The 20,972-nt window shown below is 42.8% G+C and overlaps 1 protein-coding gene across 1 annotated transcript in view; it reads right to left on the reverse strand.

Annotated features, from left to right (window-relative positions):
- LOC117351355 (inter-alpha-trypsin inhibitor heavy chain H3-like) overlaps window positions 1-20,972 on the reverse strand; it is a 147,536-nt gene that overhangs the window by 14,379 nt on the left and 112,185 nt on the right. The window contains 5 exon segments of the mRNA XM_033926552.1: window positions 1,233-1,437; window positions 6,588-6,701; window positions 9,273-9,329; window positions 12,897-12,917; window positions 16,170-16,187. Coding sequence (XP_033782443.1) covers window positions 1,233-1,437; window positions 6,588-6,701; window positions 9,273-9,329; window positions 12,897-12,917; window positions 16,170-16,187 — 415 coding nt within the window.

The following is a 20,972-nucleotide window of genomic DNA, read 5'->3' on the forward strand; positions in this document are numbered from 1 at the left end:
TTACACCTATGGACCGGCGGAAATAAAAGAGTTATTTTGTGGACTGGCAAACTACTAAGACTGAAATAAAAAAAACCCTGTCTCTGAGCTCGGTCCCCGTAAACCATCTGATCCCAATCGTACAGGCCTCAAATAGTTATGATTTTATATTGAACTTATTAAAGTATAAAAAGAAACAATATTCTGTACAATTATCGTTTTATAAATACAAATAATACAGAGCAAGGATCAACAAAACATAAGAACTGCCATCTCCGAATCAGACCTTCGGTCCATCAAGTCCGGCGATCCGCACACGCGGAGGCCCAGCCAGGTGTACACCTGGCGTAATTTTAGTCACCCATATTCCTCTATGCCTCTCCCCTGTCTCCCCTCCCCATCACAAATATCCCCTCTACTATCAAAACTGAATAAGCCAAATTATTACAGAATGCTACTCAGAAATATCATGCTAACAGAACTCTGCAATCACACATGACAGGAATAGTGTTAGGGGAGTGCAACTAGGACAACTGCCCCCTGGTAAGAAAGAACCCTAAGCCAGCTGGAAGCTAAAGAAGCACTGCCTGGGCTTTGCGGTCCCCAGTTATGTATAACAGCAGCTCTAGCAGGATACATATTTCAAATCTGATATATTCTCCACTTAAAATTTTATTGATTTTATGAACAAAATAAAACAACAGACAAATTACAGAAGTAAAAAGTACAAAAGTCCATGAAAAAGAGTACAGCAATCTAACAAAATAGATACAACCAATATTCTACTTCTGAAAAAACCCATGATTAATCGAACAAAACTCTAAAGAGGAACAGGGGAAGAGCAGCTCTCAGTACTTGCCTGCAGTAGCGTCAGCGCAGTGATTCACTTCGGTAGCCTTGGGGCTTTTGATGGGTTGCGCCTGCCTCTGAGGAAAGAGGAAGTTGCATTATCAGAGGCGGCCTGCGACTCATCAAAAGCCCCAAGGCTGCCGAAGTGAATCGCTGCACTGATGCTACAGGCAAGTACTGATAGCGGAGGGTGTGAAGCCCTGATCTCACCAGCCTTGCACGGACCGGCAGGAAATTTTTGCACATCGATCTTGCCGGTCCTGCATAGACCGGCAGGATACTTCTGTGGACAAGCACTGGTCCACGGACTGGCGGTTGAAGAACACTGAGTTAGAAGAAGTGGTTACCATCACATCACTATGCTGCATTAGTTTCTATATATTTCTTGTTTTAAAATGCTTTACCCATTCTGTTTTAGAGTGAGTGTATCCAGCCAGGAAAAGACAGACATCTCTTGGCCATTCAGGACAGTCACCATCTGTGGCGTCACCTCGATTTTTAAATCCAGTTCCTTGTACACAATGCCAATTTTTCCAAAATATGTATTGGGTATCTTTGCCATATTGTCCACACTTTTATCTCCTATAAGCTGCCCATTAACTGTAATACCTAATAAAAACAAAACATATGAAGCTGGTTTAAAGCCTATACCAATCTCCAGAAATGACAAATTTTATTTACTTGTGCATATGGTAAAGGGAGAGGATGATCTTATGTGAACTTAAGAGTTTATGATATTATCTTGTGATTTTTGTGCTGGTATCATATGTTCTCTGAGTGGAATAGCCTGTCTGCATACACAGTCTCCAATTTACTAATTAGGGCCCCCCCCCCTCTTATGAAGTTGTGTTAGGCTTTTTTTTATCGCCAGCCGTTGCGGTATTAGCTCCGATGCTCATAGAATTCCTATGTGAGTGATAAAAGCCTAACACAGCTTTGTAAGGGGGGGGGAAGGGGCCCTTTTACCAAACATCAGTAAAATGTGACTTTAGTTTGCTCTTAGGCAGGTCAATCCTGCTCACTAAGGACATTTTTGCAGCTGGGGTAAAATAGTCATTAGTGCATAAACCCCTACCATCCCCTATTTTGTAGATGATGGGGACTCGTGTGCTAAACTTGAACTAATTGGTTCTCATGTGGTGATGCCTACATGTTAACCAATTAGAAAAGAACACGTCCACTCTCCATTCTCAGACCCATGTTTTATTTTTTAATGCATGGGTAGTGTGTACATGTTCCCATATCACTTTGGGATGCCTCAGTGCGCCCAGCGGTAAGCCATTTTTTTGCTATGGTAAGCGCACATTAGTGTTTACTGCAGCTTTCTAAAAGAGCCCCTAAATTTAAAGGATACCGCCTATAAAGCCAAAAAGGATCAAAGCGGTTGACATCACAACTTAATCATACTTAAGAAAGGAACTCCATTAGAAAATAGGAAAGGAAAGAAATTAACATTTCTAAAACATATCCACTAAAACTGTTATATGAAATAAATCAATCCACATCAACACAAATCAATACAAATTAAGGCAGATTGCGGTCCCCATTCCATTATTCAATTCGGGAGAGCCATTTGAAAAAAATGTGCTTTTAGATGTCTCTTAAAATTTTGAAATGATTCTTCCTTTCTTAACTCTACTGGTACATTGTTCCATAATATTGGAACTAAATAGAAAAATGCACCATTTCTGGTTGAGACAAGGTGAGCCTTTGAGATATGGGGACCACTTGTACAATATAGTTCAAAGCCCTATTAGATATTTCTGTGACTAATTAATCCAATTGTTACCCCTCAATCTAGATCCAAAGAGCACTGCCCTGTTTTACCGGTGGGTGAAGAAGCACCCACTGTTATGGGACCTGATACATCTTTTTCTCCTCCAGAGGCAAACGCCTCACCATGTCCAGTGATGCTAGTGGTTGTTGGCTTGGGGAAACCCAATTACGAAAAGTGCTGCAGAGGCTCTTCCCTGAGAGCGTGCCATACTGCATTTAAACATCCTCACCACCCAGTCTGGTTTTGATGGCAGGGAAGGTGTGTGCTGAATGGCGATCTAAATTAACACAATTGATTCAGGCTGCAATAGTTAACTACACATCAAGAAACCTCTAGCTAACTTTTCAGCATAGATAGTGGGCATGGGAGACACTGTATATTCTGGCGTTGAGTTCACACACTCATCTTTTCCTTGGCAGGGTACCCTATGCGGCTTACGACATGACCAGCTAAACATCCCTGCCACAGAGCTAATATTCAGCAACCCAATTCCTGGACAAATTTAACCAGTTGTACTTTAACCAAATGGTCAACTGACTTATCCAGTTAAGTCCAATCACTGAATATACAGGAATGGGGCAGAGACAGCGACAAAACTCGTGGGGACGGGGCAGGGAAATTGAGTTCCTGCAGGGATGGGGACAAATTTGTCCTCGTGTCATTCTCTAATGTACACTAAAGCTTGGTACATAGGCCCTGAGAGAGGAAGTTCTGAGATTCACAGAATCCCTAGAGAACAAAGAGAGGTAACTTTGGAACCTGAGCACAGAATCCCCATTCTCTGCATGAGCTTGAACATGTCACTCAATTCCAACTTAGAAAGAGGGAAATTAATGCCTATCATTGCAATATCCAACGACACTCTCTTTTGATCAATATTTCAAATGAAAAAGGGAAAAAAGGATACATGAAAGAAACATCCAAATATTCAATGGCTTCAATCATGCAGATTTCCTAGAACAAGAAAGTCTGAAAGGAAAATTGAAGAAATATTTCTTCACTGAAAAGAGTGGTAGATGCTTGGAAAAATCTCTACGCATAGATGGCAGATACTAAAGTTACAGACAAATAATAGCATGCTTGGGACATTTACAGAAAGCAACATTAAGAACAGGGTTGGAAGACTGAATAACAGGGGAGGAAAGATGACTACTACTATTTATCATTTCTATAGCGCTGAAAGGCGTATGTAGTGTTGTACATTTAACATACATTAAATAGTCCCTGCTCAGAAGAGCTTACAATCTAATTTGACAGACAGGACATCCCAGGTTTGAGGAGATTATGGTAGAGGAAATGATACAGTGGGTCTAGGTATCTGACAGCAGTGAGTGGGAGTTAAGAGTTGAAAGCAGGGATGGAGCACGACATATTGATTCAGGCAGCCTGTTCCAGGCATACGGTGCAGCAAGAAAGAAGGGACGGAGTCTGGAGTTGGCAGTGGAAGAGAAGGGTACAGATACCTTTTTCCAAGCATCTGTATATTTGCTATGTGTAAATTTGTAACTTTGTTGGTGTCCTTTCACTTTGTATGTAAAATTGTAACCCATTCTGGGCTCTTCCGGGAGGACGGGCTAGAAAATCGACTAAATAAATAAAATAAATAAGAGGGGCTTTCCCAATCTGAGTGATGATTTAGATATAGAAATGTGTATGATCAACTACCCACAATGGTACGGTCAAAAAAGAGTGGCAAAACAATAAATTTGTATATGGGTTTGTATTCATCGGGAGCCAAGCTAACCCAGGTGACATCTGGGACATTTCCTTACTCTAATGAAATCTAATCTAATCTTTCGGTTTATATATTGGACAACAGAGGCTCGACTCGGTTTACACAATAAGAGGTTGTGATTGTTTCTTCAAACAGAATTACTTACGGTATGTAACAATTTTTTGAAAGAGAAAAGTCTTCAGATATTTTATGAAGACATAAAGAGAAAAAGTAGATCTGATCTCAACTGGTAGTTTGTTCCAAACAGAAGTAAAGATGTATACAAAGGAGCTAGAGACATAACATTTTTTTAAAAAATGTATTTTTTATTTAAATTGAAATTTTACAAATATAAAAGTATAAGAATAAAACAAAACAATAAGCTGCAGATACCAAAATATACATAACTAGTGTTTACATTAACAGGTGCTAGAATATATGTCTGTCTGTCTCTCTTTCTGTGTCTCTCCCTGCCCCTGGCTGTCTGTCTTTTTTTCTTTGTCTCTCTCTCCTTAGCCACTGTCTGTCTTTTTTTCTTTGTTTCTCTCTCCTTGGCCACTGTCTGTCTTTTTTTCTTTTTCTCTCTCTCCTTAGCCACTGTCTGTCTTTTTTTCTTTGTCTCTCTCTCCTTAGCCACTGTCTGTCTTTTTTTCTTTGTTTCTCTCTCCTTGGCCACTGTCTGTCTTTTTTTCTTTGTCTCTCTCTCCTTGGCCGCAGTCTGTCTTTTTTTCTTTGTCTCTTTCTCCTTAGCCGCTGTCTGTCTGTCTGCCTTTTTTTGTCTCTCTCTCTCCTTGGACACTGTCTGTCTGTCTCACTGGCCCCCCTGTCTGTCTGTCTCTCTCCCTGGACCCCTGCCTGCATTTCTCTGTTGCGCCAGGCCTGCCTGTCTCTCCGTGGCCCCCTTCTGTTCCCCCCTCAGAGCAAAGCATGATTGCTGTCTGCCCCCAGCACACCCCTCCCCCCCAAAGCAGCCCCCTTTCCCTCTCCCCTTCACTTCTTACCTGCATGGGACACCTCGCAGCACCCGCACAACACCCTCCTGCCATTGCTGAGACAAACCGCTGCTCAATCCACTGCATGTGCCCCAAGCCGGCGCATGCACCGCAAATGGAATGCAGCCACAGAGGCACGCTTCACTTTTGACAGCGACTCTTGGCGAATCAAATACACAGGCATTTGTTGTTACCTTCATTTTTTGCGGTATACTTTATACCTTATTTACCACGGACCCCTGACAAAGGTGTGTTGTCCGAAACACGGACCGTGTCGGGTCCTTTGGTTGCTAAAAAGGTTTTATATCACTGGATAGCTAAGGCAATCATGAAATCAAATATTTTTTTATATAACGGTGGTATTGATATATCTGGATTAGAGGAATGCAATATGATTGATTTATATGACATGGGCAACTCATTAATATTCATGCTTAAAATTGAGCAGATTTTGGACCAATGTCTGACCAGTAAACTTGTAAGTTAGAGCATTCTTACAAGAGGTGTATTAGAGTCTCAGGTTGCTGTTGACATGACCAACAGAGCTCTGAAGTCGCATGTAACACTTTAGCCATTTTAGCAGGGGTCCAGTAAGCTTTATGCATAATGAAAAATGTAGACTGGCATATGGATGCCGACATAGTAGGTCTAGCTGAGAATGCCCAGAAGGATTTCCAATCTATTACTCTTGGATTTTCGTTGCCTTTATTCCCTTAATTGAAGGTAACGAAAGTTTATACAGTTGAGAGGTCCATGGTCTTATAGTTCGTAAAGAATTGGGGGAAATAGGGACCAAAGGCAGAAATACTCCATTTAAATTTTTTAACACTATAGTAGCACACTTGAACTGAATTCTAAGGTGAACTGGCAATCAATGAAGAGCCCCCAAGAAAGGAGACACATAATTGTACTTTTTCCTATAAATCAATTTGGCTGCTGTATTTTGGATCAAGCTGCCCTTAGTTAGGAAAGCGTAAAGAGAGTTGCAATAATCCAGCTGTGCCAGTAGAATACACTGGGCCAAAACAGTAACATGCTGTTGATGAAACAATTTACGGACTTTCCTTAACATTTGAAGACTTGGAAAACATTTTCTTGAAAGATTATTAACCTGACTTTGAAATGAAAGTGAAGAATCCAACATTAAACCCAGCATCCTTCATGGGAATTCAATAGTCAACAAGTCACCTTAATTAGAAAACCACAGAGAGGAGCAACCAAGCAGATAAAGTACACCAGCTGGCAACATGTGAATTGCAGAACTAAAATAACGCACCTGTCTCAGGGTCCTTTATTAGATTTAGCACTACTCCTTTTCCTTCGTTAATATTGAAACAAATAGAATCTTTCTTCTTTGGTATTTGTAGAATAAAGTGTGGATCTGAATCAACTGCAAAACATAAGAATGTCTCAGGACAATCGACCAACAAGGAAGTCATTTTATAAAGTCATTTTTACACATATGGGGCCAAATACGTGCGTAAACTTCTGACTGTTGCAAAAATACAAGCCATGACACGAGGGTGCATACTTTAATGATAGGCATGCACAGGGATGGAGTTCACAAGTACACACACAGATAAGATATTTTAAGTACTCGTACACACAGAAATTAACCTATCTAGGACAAAATCCTCCTGAAATTCAGCCGCTAGCGATCAGTGTTTTTTTAAAATGATTACCGTCACCAGCTGATTTAGCCCCCAATATTCAATGCTGGGCCATGTCCGGGCACTGGCACTGAGTATTGAGGACTAAGTCTGGGTGGCTGCCGGAGCTTATGCAGTCCCTGCCAATATTCAGTCAGGCCTCCATAAGTGGGCTGAATGTCAAGCCAGGGCACGCCTAAGTATTTTTTGTGTTTTACATAATAAAAAAAAACACCTCGGAATCCCCAATTGCACGATCGCCTACTCAAACTTTCCAAGAATGCTCTCTCCCCACTCCACCAGGCTGGCCTCCCACCCCCTATGCCTAGGCAGGCCCCCTTACCTAAATACCTGATGGTACAGTGAGAGGTTGTTGGGGGAAGAAGTGCAGCCCCCTCGTTCCTGTCCCTTAGCTCTGCACCTCCAAAATGGCTGTCATGACCTCTCACAGCAGCTTGCAGTACTACATGAAGTTAGGCATAGAGGCATGGGGGTGGATGGGAGATGGGCGTAGGGTAACCAGATTTTGTGCTAAAAAAAGGAGGATGTGTGGTCCCGCCCTGTTCCACCCATAGCGCTGCCCCATTCCGCTCCCCAACCCTGGCCCTACACAAACCCCCATCTCTTCGGGCTTACATCTGGAGGGCATATGTGCATGGTTGGAGGAGAAGCAATGACATCATCTGCTTATCTTATGTGGGACCCCACTGAAAATTGCCAGCGCCTGCATAAGCCCCGGGTCCTCCCTAGCACCGCCCCCTAACCCCACCCCCATGACTGGGGCCAGTCAGAGCCGATATTCAGCGACACTGCTTGGCTTAGTGCCTCTGAATGTCTGCGTTTGGACAATGAAAGTCTATTTAAGCAGGCCAGAGCATCTCTGGCCCTCTTAAATTGTTCTGAATATCGGTCCCCAGTGTCTTTATAAAGTAGTGCCTAAGTAGGCATCTACTTGTCCTCTTAAACTAGGTGCTGTCTTATAGAATTACTCTCCTCAAGTCTTTCAGAAAAATGGTGTAGAGAAGAGGAGGCAAAAGAATGCTTTGTTCCAAGTATGTTTCTAGTAGATAAGAAATTAAAGACAAAATAAAGACAAAAAGACAACAGACTCATCGGCCTTTTTACTGAAGCTTAGTGTGCACTATGTGCCCATAGGTATAAAACAGAGCATCCAGCATTTGGCATGTGCTAATGTCCATTGACACATGTTAAGCTGTAGTAAAAGGGCCCCTCAGTTTGCGGTCTGCAGTATTTTCCCTTTAAAGCAGTGTTTCTCAACCCAGTCCTCGGGGATCACCCAGCCAGTCCGGTTTTTAGAATGTCCACAATGACATGCACGAGATGGATTTTTCATGCAAATCTTTCTCACACATATTCATTGAGGATATCCTGAAAACCCAACTGGATAGGTGTGTCCTGAGGACTGGGGTTGAGAAGCACTGCCTTAAAGATATCCCATTACCATGCTAAAGCTTAAACTGGATTTCCTGCTGACTTAAAATGGCAAGCTGCTTGCTCCAAATATGGCATTAGCCACGAAAGACTACTGTTGCAAAAGGCTGTAAAGCGAACCCTCCACAGTCCAAGGAGCTGCTACGACAAACAACTACTTAGGACCGGATTCTATGAATGGCACCTACTTGGCACGGTTCTCAACTGCTAGGTGCCATTTATAGAATCCTGCCTAGGCTTTGCTAGACATCCCGGATGTAGGAGCCAGTATATTAGGCCTGGTTTTACCGGGACTAATTTACTGGCGCCTGCCTAACTCGGACACCTAGTGATCCTGTCGACCACTCCAATTCTCCATCCTCAACCACTCCTACTTTTCAGGCGTTGCTAGGTGCTGTATGGAATTCCACGCCTAACTGAAAAATAGGAGTGGAATTCCTAGCGTTTAGTTTTATTTCTTTTAACTAATTATTCAACTAACTTCAGCGGCGAGGTCAATTACCATGCCATTTAAGCTAACTGAAATAATTTAGGTTAGGCGCAGATTTTAGGCATTGCTAAGCGGCCTCAATCCTAGTAGCACCTAACTAATCCCCCTCTTTTACAAAACCATAGTGCGCTTTTTAACACCGGCCACGGCGGTAACAGTTCAATGCTGATAGGAATTCTTATGAGCGTCGGAGCTGTTGCCGCCATGACCAGTGCTAAAAACGCTAGCACGGGGGGGGGGGGGGGGGGGGGAGGGGGTGTGTGGATAGGTAAGGTACCATTTATACAATCTGGCCCTTAAGTTTATATACTGATTTTAAAGTCCTTAGGATTTATAGAAATAGAAAGCATTGTATTAAATATAAACTTACCACTATATACTGGGGTGGATGCATAGCTTTTTGGGTATCCTGCCAGGTAAATTTGACCTGCTTATATAAATAAACCCCCCCTTTTACAAAACCATAGTGTGGTTTTTAGTGCAGGCCATGGTGGTAACAGCTCTAATGCTCATTACTATGAGCATCAGAGCTGTTACCGCCATGGCTGATGCTAAAAACCACGCTATGTTTTTGTAAAAAAAAAAGGGGGGGGGGGGAGATGAATTAAATTTCCTTCCAAAATTCAATATACAATAAGCATTGGCTGAAATCTTTTTTTTTTTTAATTCTTTATTCATTTTTAAACTTTCATCAAATGTACAAAAATTCATAATGAACACTATTAATTAGAGCACTTGAACATCTTATCATTGTATCCTATAAATATAAATGCAACCCTCCCCCCACCTCCCTCTAAGCCCATTATTCATTATATGATCATAAACCCTCCAATTGAAACCCTCCCCCCACCCAACACTAAGTGGTGTATAATTAATAGAAAAATGGCATTTAATCATTGGCTGAGATCTAATGGTTGACATATTAGAAAATGGTCAAGAACAGACAAGATTTTAAAAATATCTATTACATTACATTTTTGCTGCAAAGTCTTTTGCTTTTAAGTTGGGATGAACACATATGTATTCATTTATTTATTCAAGACTTACTTTACCACACTAATCTGACCAGCAGGACTAAGCGGTTAAGCAGTTTATAATCTAAAAACATAACTGCAATACATAATTATAATGTGTAATAGGAGAGACAATCATTCTAAAACTCATTCACATAATGGACAATGACTATAAGAAGAAACAGGAATAAGGAGAAAAAGAAACTGGTGCAATACAACAAAGTCGAGTCTCTTTCAATTGAAAGGAAACTCTGGAATCAGGGGGCATAGGATGAAGGTGAAAGGGGATAGATTCAGAAGTACTGTATTTTTCACTCTATAAGACACACCTGACCATAAGATGCACCCTAGATTTAGAGGAGGAAAAACCAAGAAAAAAATATTCTGAACCAAATTGTGCCTCTGAACCCAGCCCCCCTAGAAAAATAGACAAATATACTGCAGCAGACAGATTTGATCACAAAATTGAAATCCTACCTTTGTTATCTGGTGATTTCTGGTTGCACTAGATAGAAAAAGAAAGAAAAGAAAAAAAACTTTCCTTCCTTCCTTCCTCAGGCCCAACAATTGTCTCTTTCTATTCCTTCCCTCCTTCCTTCCTATGTCCCGAGTTCTTGCCCCCTCCCCCTCATTGCCTTCCAGCCTTTGTCCTTCCTCCCTCCCGCACCAAAGCCTGCCTGTCTGCCTCCCTGCCGCGCTGATTCCTCTTCCCTGGTCCACCGCTTGCCCACTGCTGCCGCAACTCCACGAAGCCTGCCTTCTTCCTTGCCATGCCAATTCCTCCTCCCTGGTCCGCCAACAGGCACTGCCACTGCTTCAAAACGACCCCTCCCTCCCCTGAAACCAGACTTTTTAGCAGTCGCCATAAGGAGCACAAAAAACCCCTTTACCAAACCCTGGTAAACCCCAACCTACCAACACCCCACTACCCCAAATAACCAGAGGCTCACCTCCCAGGCCGTGCCCCACCAGTGCCACTAGCACACCCGCACCAAGCTACACACACACACACACACAACCTACTGAGCACACACACACACACACCATTGAACACCCCTACCCTGAACTTGTAACAGGAACGGGCTGTCACGATCCTCAAGGCCACACTGCAGGAACTGGAGCACTGTCAACATCTCAGAAGCCCAAGATCCCTCAACAGAAGTCCAAAAAGCCGCTCCTCCGTCCAAAACGAGACTCCTGCACTCCTGGACGGCAGCACACTCAAAATGAGACTCCTGCACTCCTGGACCGCAGCACACTCAATTTGCACACCTGACACCACTACCAACACGGCAAAATGGCTGACTCCTGCTGCCGCAACTCCACGAAGGGCCGGCGGCGTGCAATCGGGCCCACAAGCTTTCCCCTGACGTCAATTCCGACGTCGTAGATAAGGTCTGGGCCAGCGATTGGCTGGCCTAGACCTTCTCTCCGACATCAGAATTGACGTTGGGGCAAGACTTGTGGGCCTGATTGCACGCCGCCGGCCCTTCTCTTCCTTTTCTGCAGCAGCGAGCAGCACTAGCGGCAGGGGGGGACGATGAGCAGCAGTAGAATGCTGGGAGGGGGCGATGAGCAGCAGCAGAACACTGGGGGGGGGGGCGGGGCCAAGAGCTGCAGAACGCACGGGGGGGGGGGGGGGGGGGCGAAAAAGTACATCTTATGGAGCGAAAATTATGGTAACCCCAGAAAGTACTTTTTCATGAAAAGGGTCATAAATGCTTGGAATGGCCTCCCAATGGAGGTAGTAGAGAAAAATAGTATATCTGAAGTCAAGAAATCTTGGGACAAGTACACTGGATATTTAAGGGAGAAGAGGGAATAGTAGATGGCATAGTTAGGCAGACTACATAGGCCATAAGGTCTTTATCTGCCTTCATTTTTCAATGTTCTATGCTCCTGGCTGGCTAAAGAGCACTAAGATGGCTAAATTCCGATATTCAATGGGAGATGGCCGGCTATCTCCCGCTGAATATCTCAGTCAGCGGTTATGTCACATGACATAATCGATCAGTGCCAATATTTAATGGTTGACCGGCTAAGTCTTGTGGCTAGATATACCCGCCCACATAGCAGGTCTGTCTATGGCCTTTATGACTTAGACGGCAAGCCGATGAATATCTATGGAACCTGCACTTAACCCAGAAATTCACTGCTAGTGGCTGGAATCGGCCACACCACTGAATATCCAGGTTCACCACTGACTGCGGGAGGTAGCTGGGCTGTCTACTGCTGTCTGATTGTTAGGTCCCTTGTGCATGCATACATTTAGCTCACATGGTCAGAGATACTCCTAGTGAGGTTGCATTTATGCACATACTTATAAAATATGCAAATGAGCATCGCAAGCAAAACAAGAACGTTGACGCTCGAGAACTGCTGCTTCCATGTGTAGGTGCTTGCACTTATACAGTATGTGGAAGATGCCGAGTTGATGCTGCTCTTCTTGGATATGCGGAAATCTGAAAAATGGCTGCTCCCACTGTACACGCTAGCAAACACGCTGGCAAACACACATGCATTCTTGCATGTTCTTGTATTTGTTTTACAAAAGGCTCCACATTCAGCAGAGCCTTTTGTGAAATACAGAGGGAATTGTGCAAATCTCAACCTCAGTTCCACACCATAGGCAATGAACTTGAAATACCTAATGTCACTAAATCCCACACTCTACTCAAGTGCTTCACCAGTATTGGTCCTAGAACCTCCATTCTCTCTTCCTTATTTTTATATTCATAACTCCTCTGCCTTCCTCAAATTGCTATAATGTAATATATACATTCTGTAATTCCTTATATTGTAAGTTGCCTTGAACCTGTTTAGGCATAGCATGACTCAGAAAAACTAGATTAGATTAGTTGCAATCTCTATGTCTTATCTACTGTAAAATGGAGCTTTGTGTATTTTGTCTTTAGAAAGTTACTATTAGGAGCAGATTAACAGTTCAAAACCAACAGTATCTTAACAGAAACATGCAATACCTTGTAGGCGTTGTATCTTCTCTGTGAATTGAAAAAAAAAAAAGATCAAAATTACATTAGTCTAAATACTCAGATGCATAATATAGAACTGTAATAGCTGTATTTGTCCTGGAGGAATAAATCTGGGGTTTGATTATCTAAACTTGTCACTGTAGTAGCCATAGAACAGGAGGAAAGTGTTGATGAATCAGGCACTTAAGAGATTTAATTAAATGGTTCCTTTAAAGAAACAACAGATCTTTATAAGGCCCTTTTACTGGGCTGCATTAGGTTCTAATCCACACCTAATGCAGCATAAATGGCATAACACAGGATCTGCTAAAGTGTTCACTGTTAGTTTTGCCATATGCATGCACTAATGGGCTGATTCTGTATAGTGTGACCAAAGTTGCGTCTATATGTTGGGCAGCTTGTAAGCAGACAATGTTATGTTATGTTAATCAGGTTTTCTATTCCTCCTTTACCTATTTAGTTCAAGGTCGGATTGCATTACAAAAGGTTGGGTCAGTCACCCAGGAAGTTACAATGGACGGTTTGACACGGACATTCAATAGAGTTACTAGTACAGGGAGATCGCTACAGTTAATCCTGTTAGATTTAGTTACAAATACAGAGTTACGAGTTCAAGCAGGTCAAGTTTAAGTTTCAAGTTTATTAAAATTTTTGATTCATCACCTATCGCCATTTCTAGGCGATGTACAATTAAAAGGGAATACAGTAAAACCTTAGTTTGCGAGCATTCCAGATGCATGCTAGTAACCCAAAGCACTCGTATATCAAAGCAAATTTCCCCATAAGAAATAATGGAAACTCAAGACGATTCATTCCAAAACCCAAAAGCTTTAATACAAAATACTATACGTACTTGTATTGCAAGACCTCACTCATTTAGAATAGTCACTACACACCCACAGCGTCAGAGAGAAAAGAACCATCGGCTCATGCTGTATGTACTCATATTGCAAGACTTTGCTTGTTTAGGACACTACACTCTTGCAATGTCAGAGAGAGAAGAACCATCGGGGGAGGCAGGAACCACCGGAGCAGCGATTATTGTAAGGTGATAGTCTTTATTTCAATCTTTTAAAACCAGCAGGCTACAAAAGATCGCAGGCAGCGCGAGGTAGGCGAAAGGTAGCTCCGCCCACCCCCAGCGCGTCAGCAACAGCGCGACTCGGCTCACCCTTATAAGGGAGAGCTGCGGAGAGTCAAGAAAAGCCGGTGGGGGAGGCAGGAACCACCGGAGCAGCGATTATTGTAAGGTGATAGTCTTTATTTCAATCTTTTAAAACCAGCAGGCTACAAAAGATGAACAAGTAAGGGATTTGGGGGTACTGATTGACAGAACCCTAAAGCCTTCGGCACAATGTGTGGCGGCGGCGAAGAAAGCAAACAGGATGTTGGGCATGATTAAGAAGGGGATCACGAGTAGATCGGAAGATGTAATAATGCCACTTTATAGAGCAATGGTCAGACCGCAATTGGAATACTGTGTCCAACACTGGTCTCCATACCTCAAGAAAGATATAATTCTGCTGGAAAGGGTACAGAGGAGAGCCACGAAACTTGTCAAGGGATTGGAGAATTTGAGCTACAAAGAGCGCCTTAGGAAATTGGGATTGTTTACCCTCGAGCAGAGAAGACTGAGAGGGGATTTAATAGAGACTTTTAAAATAATAAAGGGATTTGATAAAATCGACCAAGAAGAAGCATTGCTAACTTTTTCGGATGTGACACGGACAAGAGGTCACAGACTGAAACTGAGTGGCAGCAGGTTCAGGACGAATGTCAGGAAGTTCTTTTTTACACAGCGCGTGCTGGGAATTTGGAATGCTCTCTCGGAGGATGTTGTGACAGAGATTACTGTTCTGGGATTCAAGCGCAAGTTGGATGCACACCTTCTTGAAAATTGTATTGAGGGCTATGGTATATCTGGGTCTCCAATCAGGAGTACCTAAATGGGCCACCGCGTGTGCGGATCACCGGACTGGATGGACCTTGGTCTGATCCGGTGAGGGCTTTTCTTATGTTCTTATGTTATGTGTGTATATTGTATGTACTTGTATTGCAAGACCTTGTTTATATATCAAGTTAAAATTTAATCAAATGTTTTGCTTGTCTTGCAAAACAGTTGCATACCAAGTTACTTGCAATCCAAGGTTTTACTGTGCTTGTAATCATTAATAATAAAAACATAAAAATAACTATTATGGACAATAACGGATGCAATGCAAAACAAAGTAGGAGGAGGTAGAATTACAATAATTCAAGAAAAGCAAGCATAAAAGGTAAAAAACAAAAGGGGGGATGTTTGAGCTGTTAAGCAGAGAATGGAGAAGAGCTGGAAAACTGGAGAGGCTGAAAAAAGCATCTTTAAAAAGTAAACTTTTCAGTGCCCCTTTGAATTTGTCTAGGTTTTTTTCTACCCTTAGGTGGACAGGTAAAGAATTCCATATACATTTCTCCCTCCATATTCGCAGTTTCAGCAATTGAGGTTTTTAGCTTGCTGGCTCCTCCCCCCATGACGTAAGCTTGCATAGAGAAATCGCTGATTCCAAGCGTTTACAGAGAAAAATTGCTGATTCCCAGCACTTTCTTCACCGTGTCTTGCCTCTCCTTCAGGAACAGGCCAGGTCTCCCACCATGTTATTCTCAGTTTCACCATATCCACGATGGTTTTTAATAGAAAACAGCGAGTAACATATGAAAAAGTTGTTCGTGGTTTTTCTGTATTTGCAGATCTGTTAATCCCCTATCACAGCGAATATGGAGGGAGAAGTGTAAGAGGAGCCATTACCGAGAATATGGTTGTGCGACAGATGTTGATGATCTTTAGGGACGGCACGAACAGTAAGTTTTCATTAGCGGATCTAAGTGATCTGGTTGGTACTGTAGATGTAGAATGAGAATTTTGTCAATAAAACTAGGGACTTTTGTGATTTGAGTTTTGAATGCTAACAATGCAATTTTATAAGTTATTCTATATGAGATAGGCAGCCAATAGGCTTTTTTCAAGAGTTGCAATAGACAGTTTAAAAATGGGCTTTTACAATTACCATTTCAGTTACTTCTGGGCTGGCTCCCTGTCTTGGTACAGAAATGCTTTTAGAAGTTTTCTGAACCTGTTTACAGCCCTAGAGCACTGAATTTGTACAATTCTGGTCTACAGCTCATATACACAATTTTTCTATCAACTACCTACCTACCTGCTTCATTTCTTCACAGAAAAATAGAACAAAAATACTGAACAAAGTAAAATTTAGGGAAGCTTACCTTCATCTTTAACATCGGCTACATGTACAAAGCAGGAATGTTTGTGGTAGAGAAAGTAGATGCAGAAAGAAAAACAATAATTTAAGAGCTATCATGGTAAAACATGGCAGACACAATCATATTTAAGTAAAAATAATAGCAGGAGACATAAGTCATTCGGATTTCTTATTAAAACTCAATGTTCATAGCAAAATCTGTTCCAATTTATTATATTATATTGGAACGGATTTTGCTATGGACACACAATCATATTACAGTAAATCCTGCGAATTCGCAGTTCACAAATCGCAGACTCATTAATTCGCAGTATTTTCCGACTGCCTCTTCCTGGACTAAAGTCATGGTTACACCAATCAGGAGCTGCTTTGACATTCTATCTGGCATATCAAAGCAGCTCCTGATTGGTGTAACCATGACTTTAGTACCAGGAAGAGGCAGTCGGAAAATGTGACCGGCTTTGTAAGCACAATTTCAGTACCCGCCAGCGCCTCAGCTGCCCTCTCCTGCCTTTGATCAGCTGAAAAAACGTATTTGCGTTTTTTTTATATTTGCAGGCGTTCCTGGAACGGAACCCCTGTGAATTTTGGGGGGAGTACTGTACATTTATACTTTCAAGCATCAAATGAGCCACAAATGATGTAACTAGTGACAATAGGCATAACACCGAGCTTGCACAATGCTGTGTTCTAAGTGCCTTTGTAACAACTCTTTTCAAAGGGATGTTGCCACTCATTGTCGAATGGAGGAGTGTCTAATGAGTCCATGGGCATCTCAAGGCCATCATAAGAACATAAGAATAGCCTTACTGGGTCAGAACAAAGGTCTATCAAATCCAGAAGCCTATTCTCCCGGTTGGCAATCCAGGTCACTAGCCAAAATCCAAAGTGTTTCCAATAAAGCAGGGACAATGTAACAGAAAGAGTCAGAAAAGAAACTTGACTGTAATTAAGAGACTGACTCAGGTAAATTGAACCAACAGATGAGAAGGACCCACTATACTTTAACTTAGCTCAGAGATATATAACACTGAAGAGGGGGAGGTTACCCCCCTCTTGGGATAAGAGTTTTTCATCCAATCATAGCATGATTATTAGTAAAAACGGATCCAACTCATGAAGGTATAAGATAATTGATGACTGTATATATACAGTCAACATCCAAAGTGTAGCAACATTCCATTATCTCAGATTAAGCAAGATTCTGCAACCCAAAATAGTGGCAACATTCCATGCAAAATCCCCAAAGAGTAGCAAGATTCCATGCCACCAATCCAGGGCAAGCAGTGGCTTCCCCCTTGTCTTAATAACAGACTATGGACTTTTCCTCCAGGAAATTGTCCAAACCCTTCCTAAAACCAGCTACATTAGCCGCTCTTACCAGAACATCTGGCAATACGTTCCAGAGCTTAACTATTCTCTGAGTGAAAATAAATTTCCCCATATTGGTTTTAAAAGTATTTCCCTGTAACTTTATCAAGTGTCCCCTTGTCTTTGTCATTTTTGACAGAGTGAAAAATCGATCTACTTGTGCCTGTTCTACTCCACTCAGGATTTTAAATCATCACACAGCCTTCTCCATAAAAGGGTACTATGGAGGTAGAAATGTCCACAGGCAAATGCCGTCTAGGGAGTTAAAAATCCTCTGATCTCGGACTCTGTTAATTCATTGATGAATAGAAGTTTCTCGCATTCACTTACGACGCCTCGTCCCATAATGATGGGGTTCTTCTAAGCCATGTTTATCAGATGGCACAGAAGCATTGAGAGGGAAATTCTGTAAGGGCTGCCTAAAGTTAGGCACCAGCAGAAGCTTAGATCATGCCTGCTTAGGGCTCCTTTTATAAAGGTGCGTTAGGCCCTTAACGCGCGGAACAGTGTGCGCAAAAATGCCGCGCGTGCTAGCCGCTATCGCCTCCTCTTGAGCAGGCGGTAGTTTTTTGGCTAGCACGCAGACGGCACTTTGTCCGGATTTTGAAAAGCTTCTTTCAAATTGCCATCGGGCAGGAGGGCTGGTATTGGGGGGGGGGAGGGGGCAGGGCTGGGGCAGGACTGGGGTGTGATAGAGCGGGTATGGGTGGAATTGGGCGGGCCTGGGAGCAGGTCTAGGGGGGTCTGGATTTTCCAAACAGAAAATCTGGTTACCCAACTCTTTCTGTCCCTAGTGGGCTTACCTTCTTAAGTTTTGTAAATGGAAATAGTATAGTATCAAAGCAAAACTTAACACATCAACAGCTATTAGTTCATTTATGATAAGCAGGAGTGGTACTTGGACAGCAACTCCAGCTATGGGGAAGTGAAGCTGATCAGGAAGGGCTAGAGTGGTTAACAACGTCAACTCCAGTAGTTGGGAAGTAGGGCAGTACTGGGCAGACTTTTACCATTTGAGCCCTGAAACTGCATATTTTATACCACACTCTGTATACCAACTGCCCACCTGGGCACCAGTACAATTTTCAGCGAAAGAAAGAGCCTTGGTCTCTCTGATGAGGAAAAACCACTCTACCATCCACACATCATAGGCATAAAACAACTTTCGCTGTAAGAAAAGCACAGTTACTTACCGTAACAGATGTTATCCAGGGACAGCAGGCAAGTATTCTCACATATGGGTGACCTCCAAGCTAACCAGAATGGGATGGTGGGGAGTGTTGGAAATTTAGGAGAATAAATTTTGTAATACTGTTTGGCCAAACTGTCCATCCCGTCTGGAGAAAGTATCCAGACAATAGTGAGAAGTGAAGGTGTGAACCGAGGATCAAGTAGCAGCTCTACAAATTTCCTCAATAGGTGTAGATCTGAGGAAAGCTACTGAAGCTGCCATTGTTCTGACTTTATGGGCTGTGACTTTACTGTGAAGGGGTAATCCAGCCTGGGCATAGCAGAAAGAAATACAAGCCGCCATCCAGTTGGAGATGGTACGCTTAGAAATAGGATGACCCAACTTATTTGGATCGAAGGAAACAAAAAGTTGAGGAGCAGTTCTGTGTGGTTTGGTGCGTTTCAAGTAGAAGGCCAAAGCACGTTTACAGTCCAGAGTATGAAGAGCTGATTCTCCAGGGGGAGAATGAGGCTTTGGAAAAAACACTGGAAGTACGATGGATTGGTTGAGATGAAATTCTGAGACCACTTTAGGTAGGAATTTCGGATGAGTACTGTGACCAGTCAGACACGATGCCTGCCAAGGTCCCAGTTAGGCCAGGGGTAAAAGTGAAAATGAAAACCAGGAATGGAAATTCCAAGGTCCCTCCGGTTCCTGAGACTGACAATTTCTCCATTGACCACCAGAGGGAGCCTGAACTTGCTGACAGTGAGGTAGATGAGTTGTATCCAGGTCACCACCGGGGGAACCCAAGAGCCTCATTGCACACTGCTGACTCAGCCAGGGTAGGGCGTGTCCCTAGAGTATTTAAGCCAGCAGTGGACAACAGACAAGTAGGCCGGTTAGGGAGAAGGTTTAAGCCTTGTCTCCCTGAGGTACTCCCTGGGCCAAGCAGGTGCACTAACCCTACACCGATGGAAGTGGAGGAGTCGCGACCAGCTGAGGAGCTGTCTTTGTTGGATGCTGAACTGCCCATGGAATGCCAAGAGAGTTTTCCTGAAGGGGATACCAATTTTCCTGAGGCCATGCAGGTGGGCCTGACTTGCAGCTGCAAACAGTGAGTTCTGGTTTTCAAGTGACTGTTTGCCTGTGTTGGACTATTTTTGTTTTCTGTAAAGCTAAGAGTGTCATTTTGGGGAGAGGTTTTGTTGTCACCCTGGGTGGGAATTTTTGAAAGCCATTTCTGAGGCTTTGAATTTGCAAAACCTAAGACACTCTCCTTTCCTGGCAGTGGACTAAATTTGCCAGAGGCTTTATGTAAATTTAAGCACTGTGAATTGCTGAAATCAGTGCATTGAACTGAATGTTGGCAAATTGAGCAAGCTGCCTGGGAGCAGGCTTGTATTGGCTCTGAGGAGAGCTGAAAAGCAGCTGCTATTTTGGGACTTGATTTTGTGCTGTTTTACTTTCTTGCCTTTTGCATTTTTGCTTTGCTGATGTTTGCTCTACTGACATTTTAGCAGCTGTAGTTATGAACTGCTTACCGTTATGAAGAATGAGTAAAGCTAAACTATTTTTCTTACAAACCTCATTTGTGAGACTGATTTGTGAATTTCTGATTGAGATCAGTCCAGTCCTGCAGGGTGACTCCATTTCGGGTCACACGCTGGTGTAATTCATCTAAGTAACCTGTTGTAGTGCTGTGGTGTCCCGCTCAGGCCACAGTGTGGGGTTACAATACGAAGAACAACTTTGTCATGATGGAACACCGTGAATGGTGGGTCAGTAACTAAAGCTTGCAGCTCACTGACTCGTCGAGCAGAAGTGAGGGCAATGAGAAACACCACTTTCCAAGTGAGATACTTCAGATGAGCATTATCAATTGGTTCAAATGGAGGCTTCATGAGTTGAGTAAGGACAACATTGAGGTCCCAAACCACAGGAAGCAGTTTGAGAGGAGGTTTGACATTGAAAAGTCCTTTTATGAATCTGGAAACCACCGGATAAGCAGAGAGGGGTTTCCCTTCAATAGGCTGATGGAAAGCCGCAATTGCACTGAGATGGACTAGTATAGATGTAGACTTGAGGCCAGAATTGGATAAGTGCAAAAGATAGTCCAAAACAGAAGATAAGGAGGAATGCTGAGGCTCCTTATGATGAGAAAACACCATGTAGAAAATCTAGTCAATTTTTGGTGATAGCATTGTCTAGTTGTAAGCTTTCTAGAAGCTTCTAAAACATCTCTTACAGATTGAGAAAACTGAA

The sequence above is a fragment of the Geotrypetes seraphini genome, chromosome 17 (assembly GCF_902459505.1).
Source record: "Geotrypetes seraphini chromosome 17, aGeoSer1.1, whole genome shotgun sequence".
NCBI classification, from domain to species: Eukaryota; Metazoa; Chordata; class Amphibia; order Gymnophiona; family Dermophiidae; genus Geotrypetes; species Geotrypetes seraphini.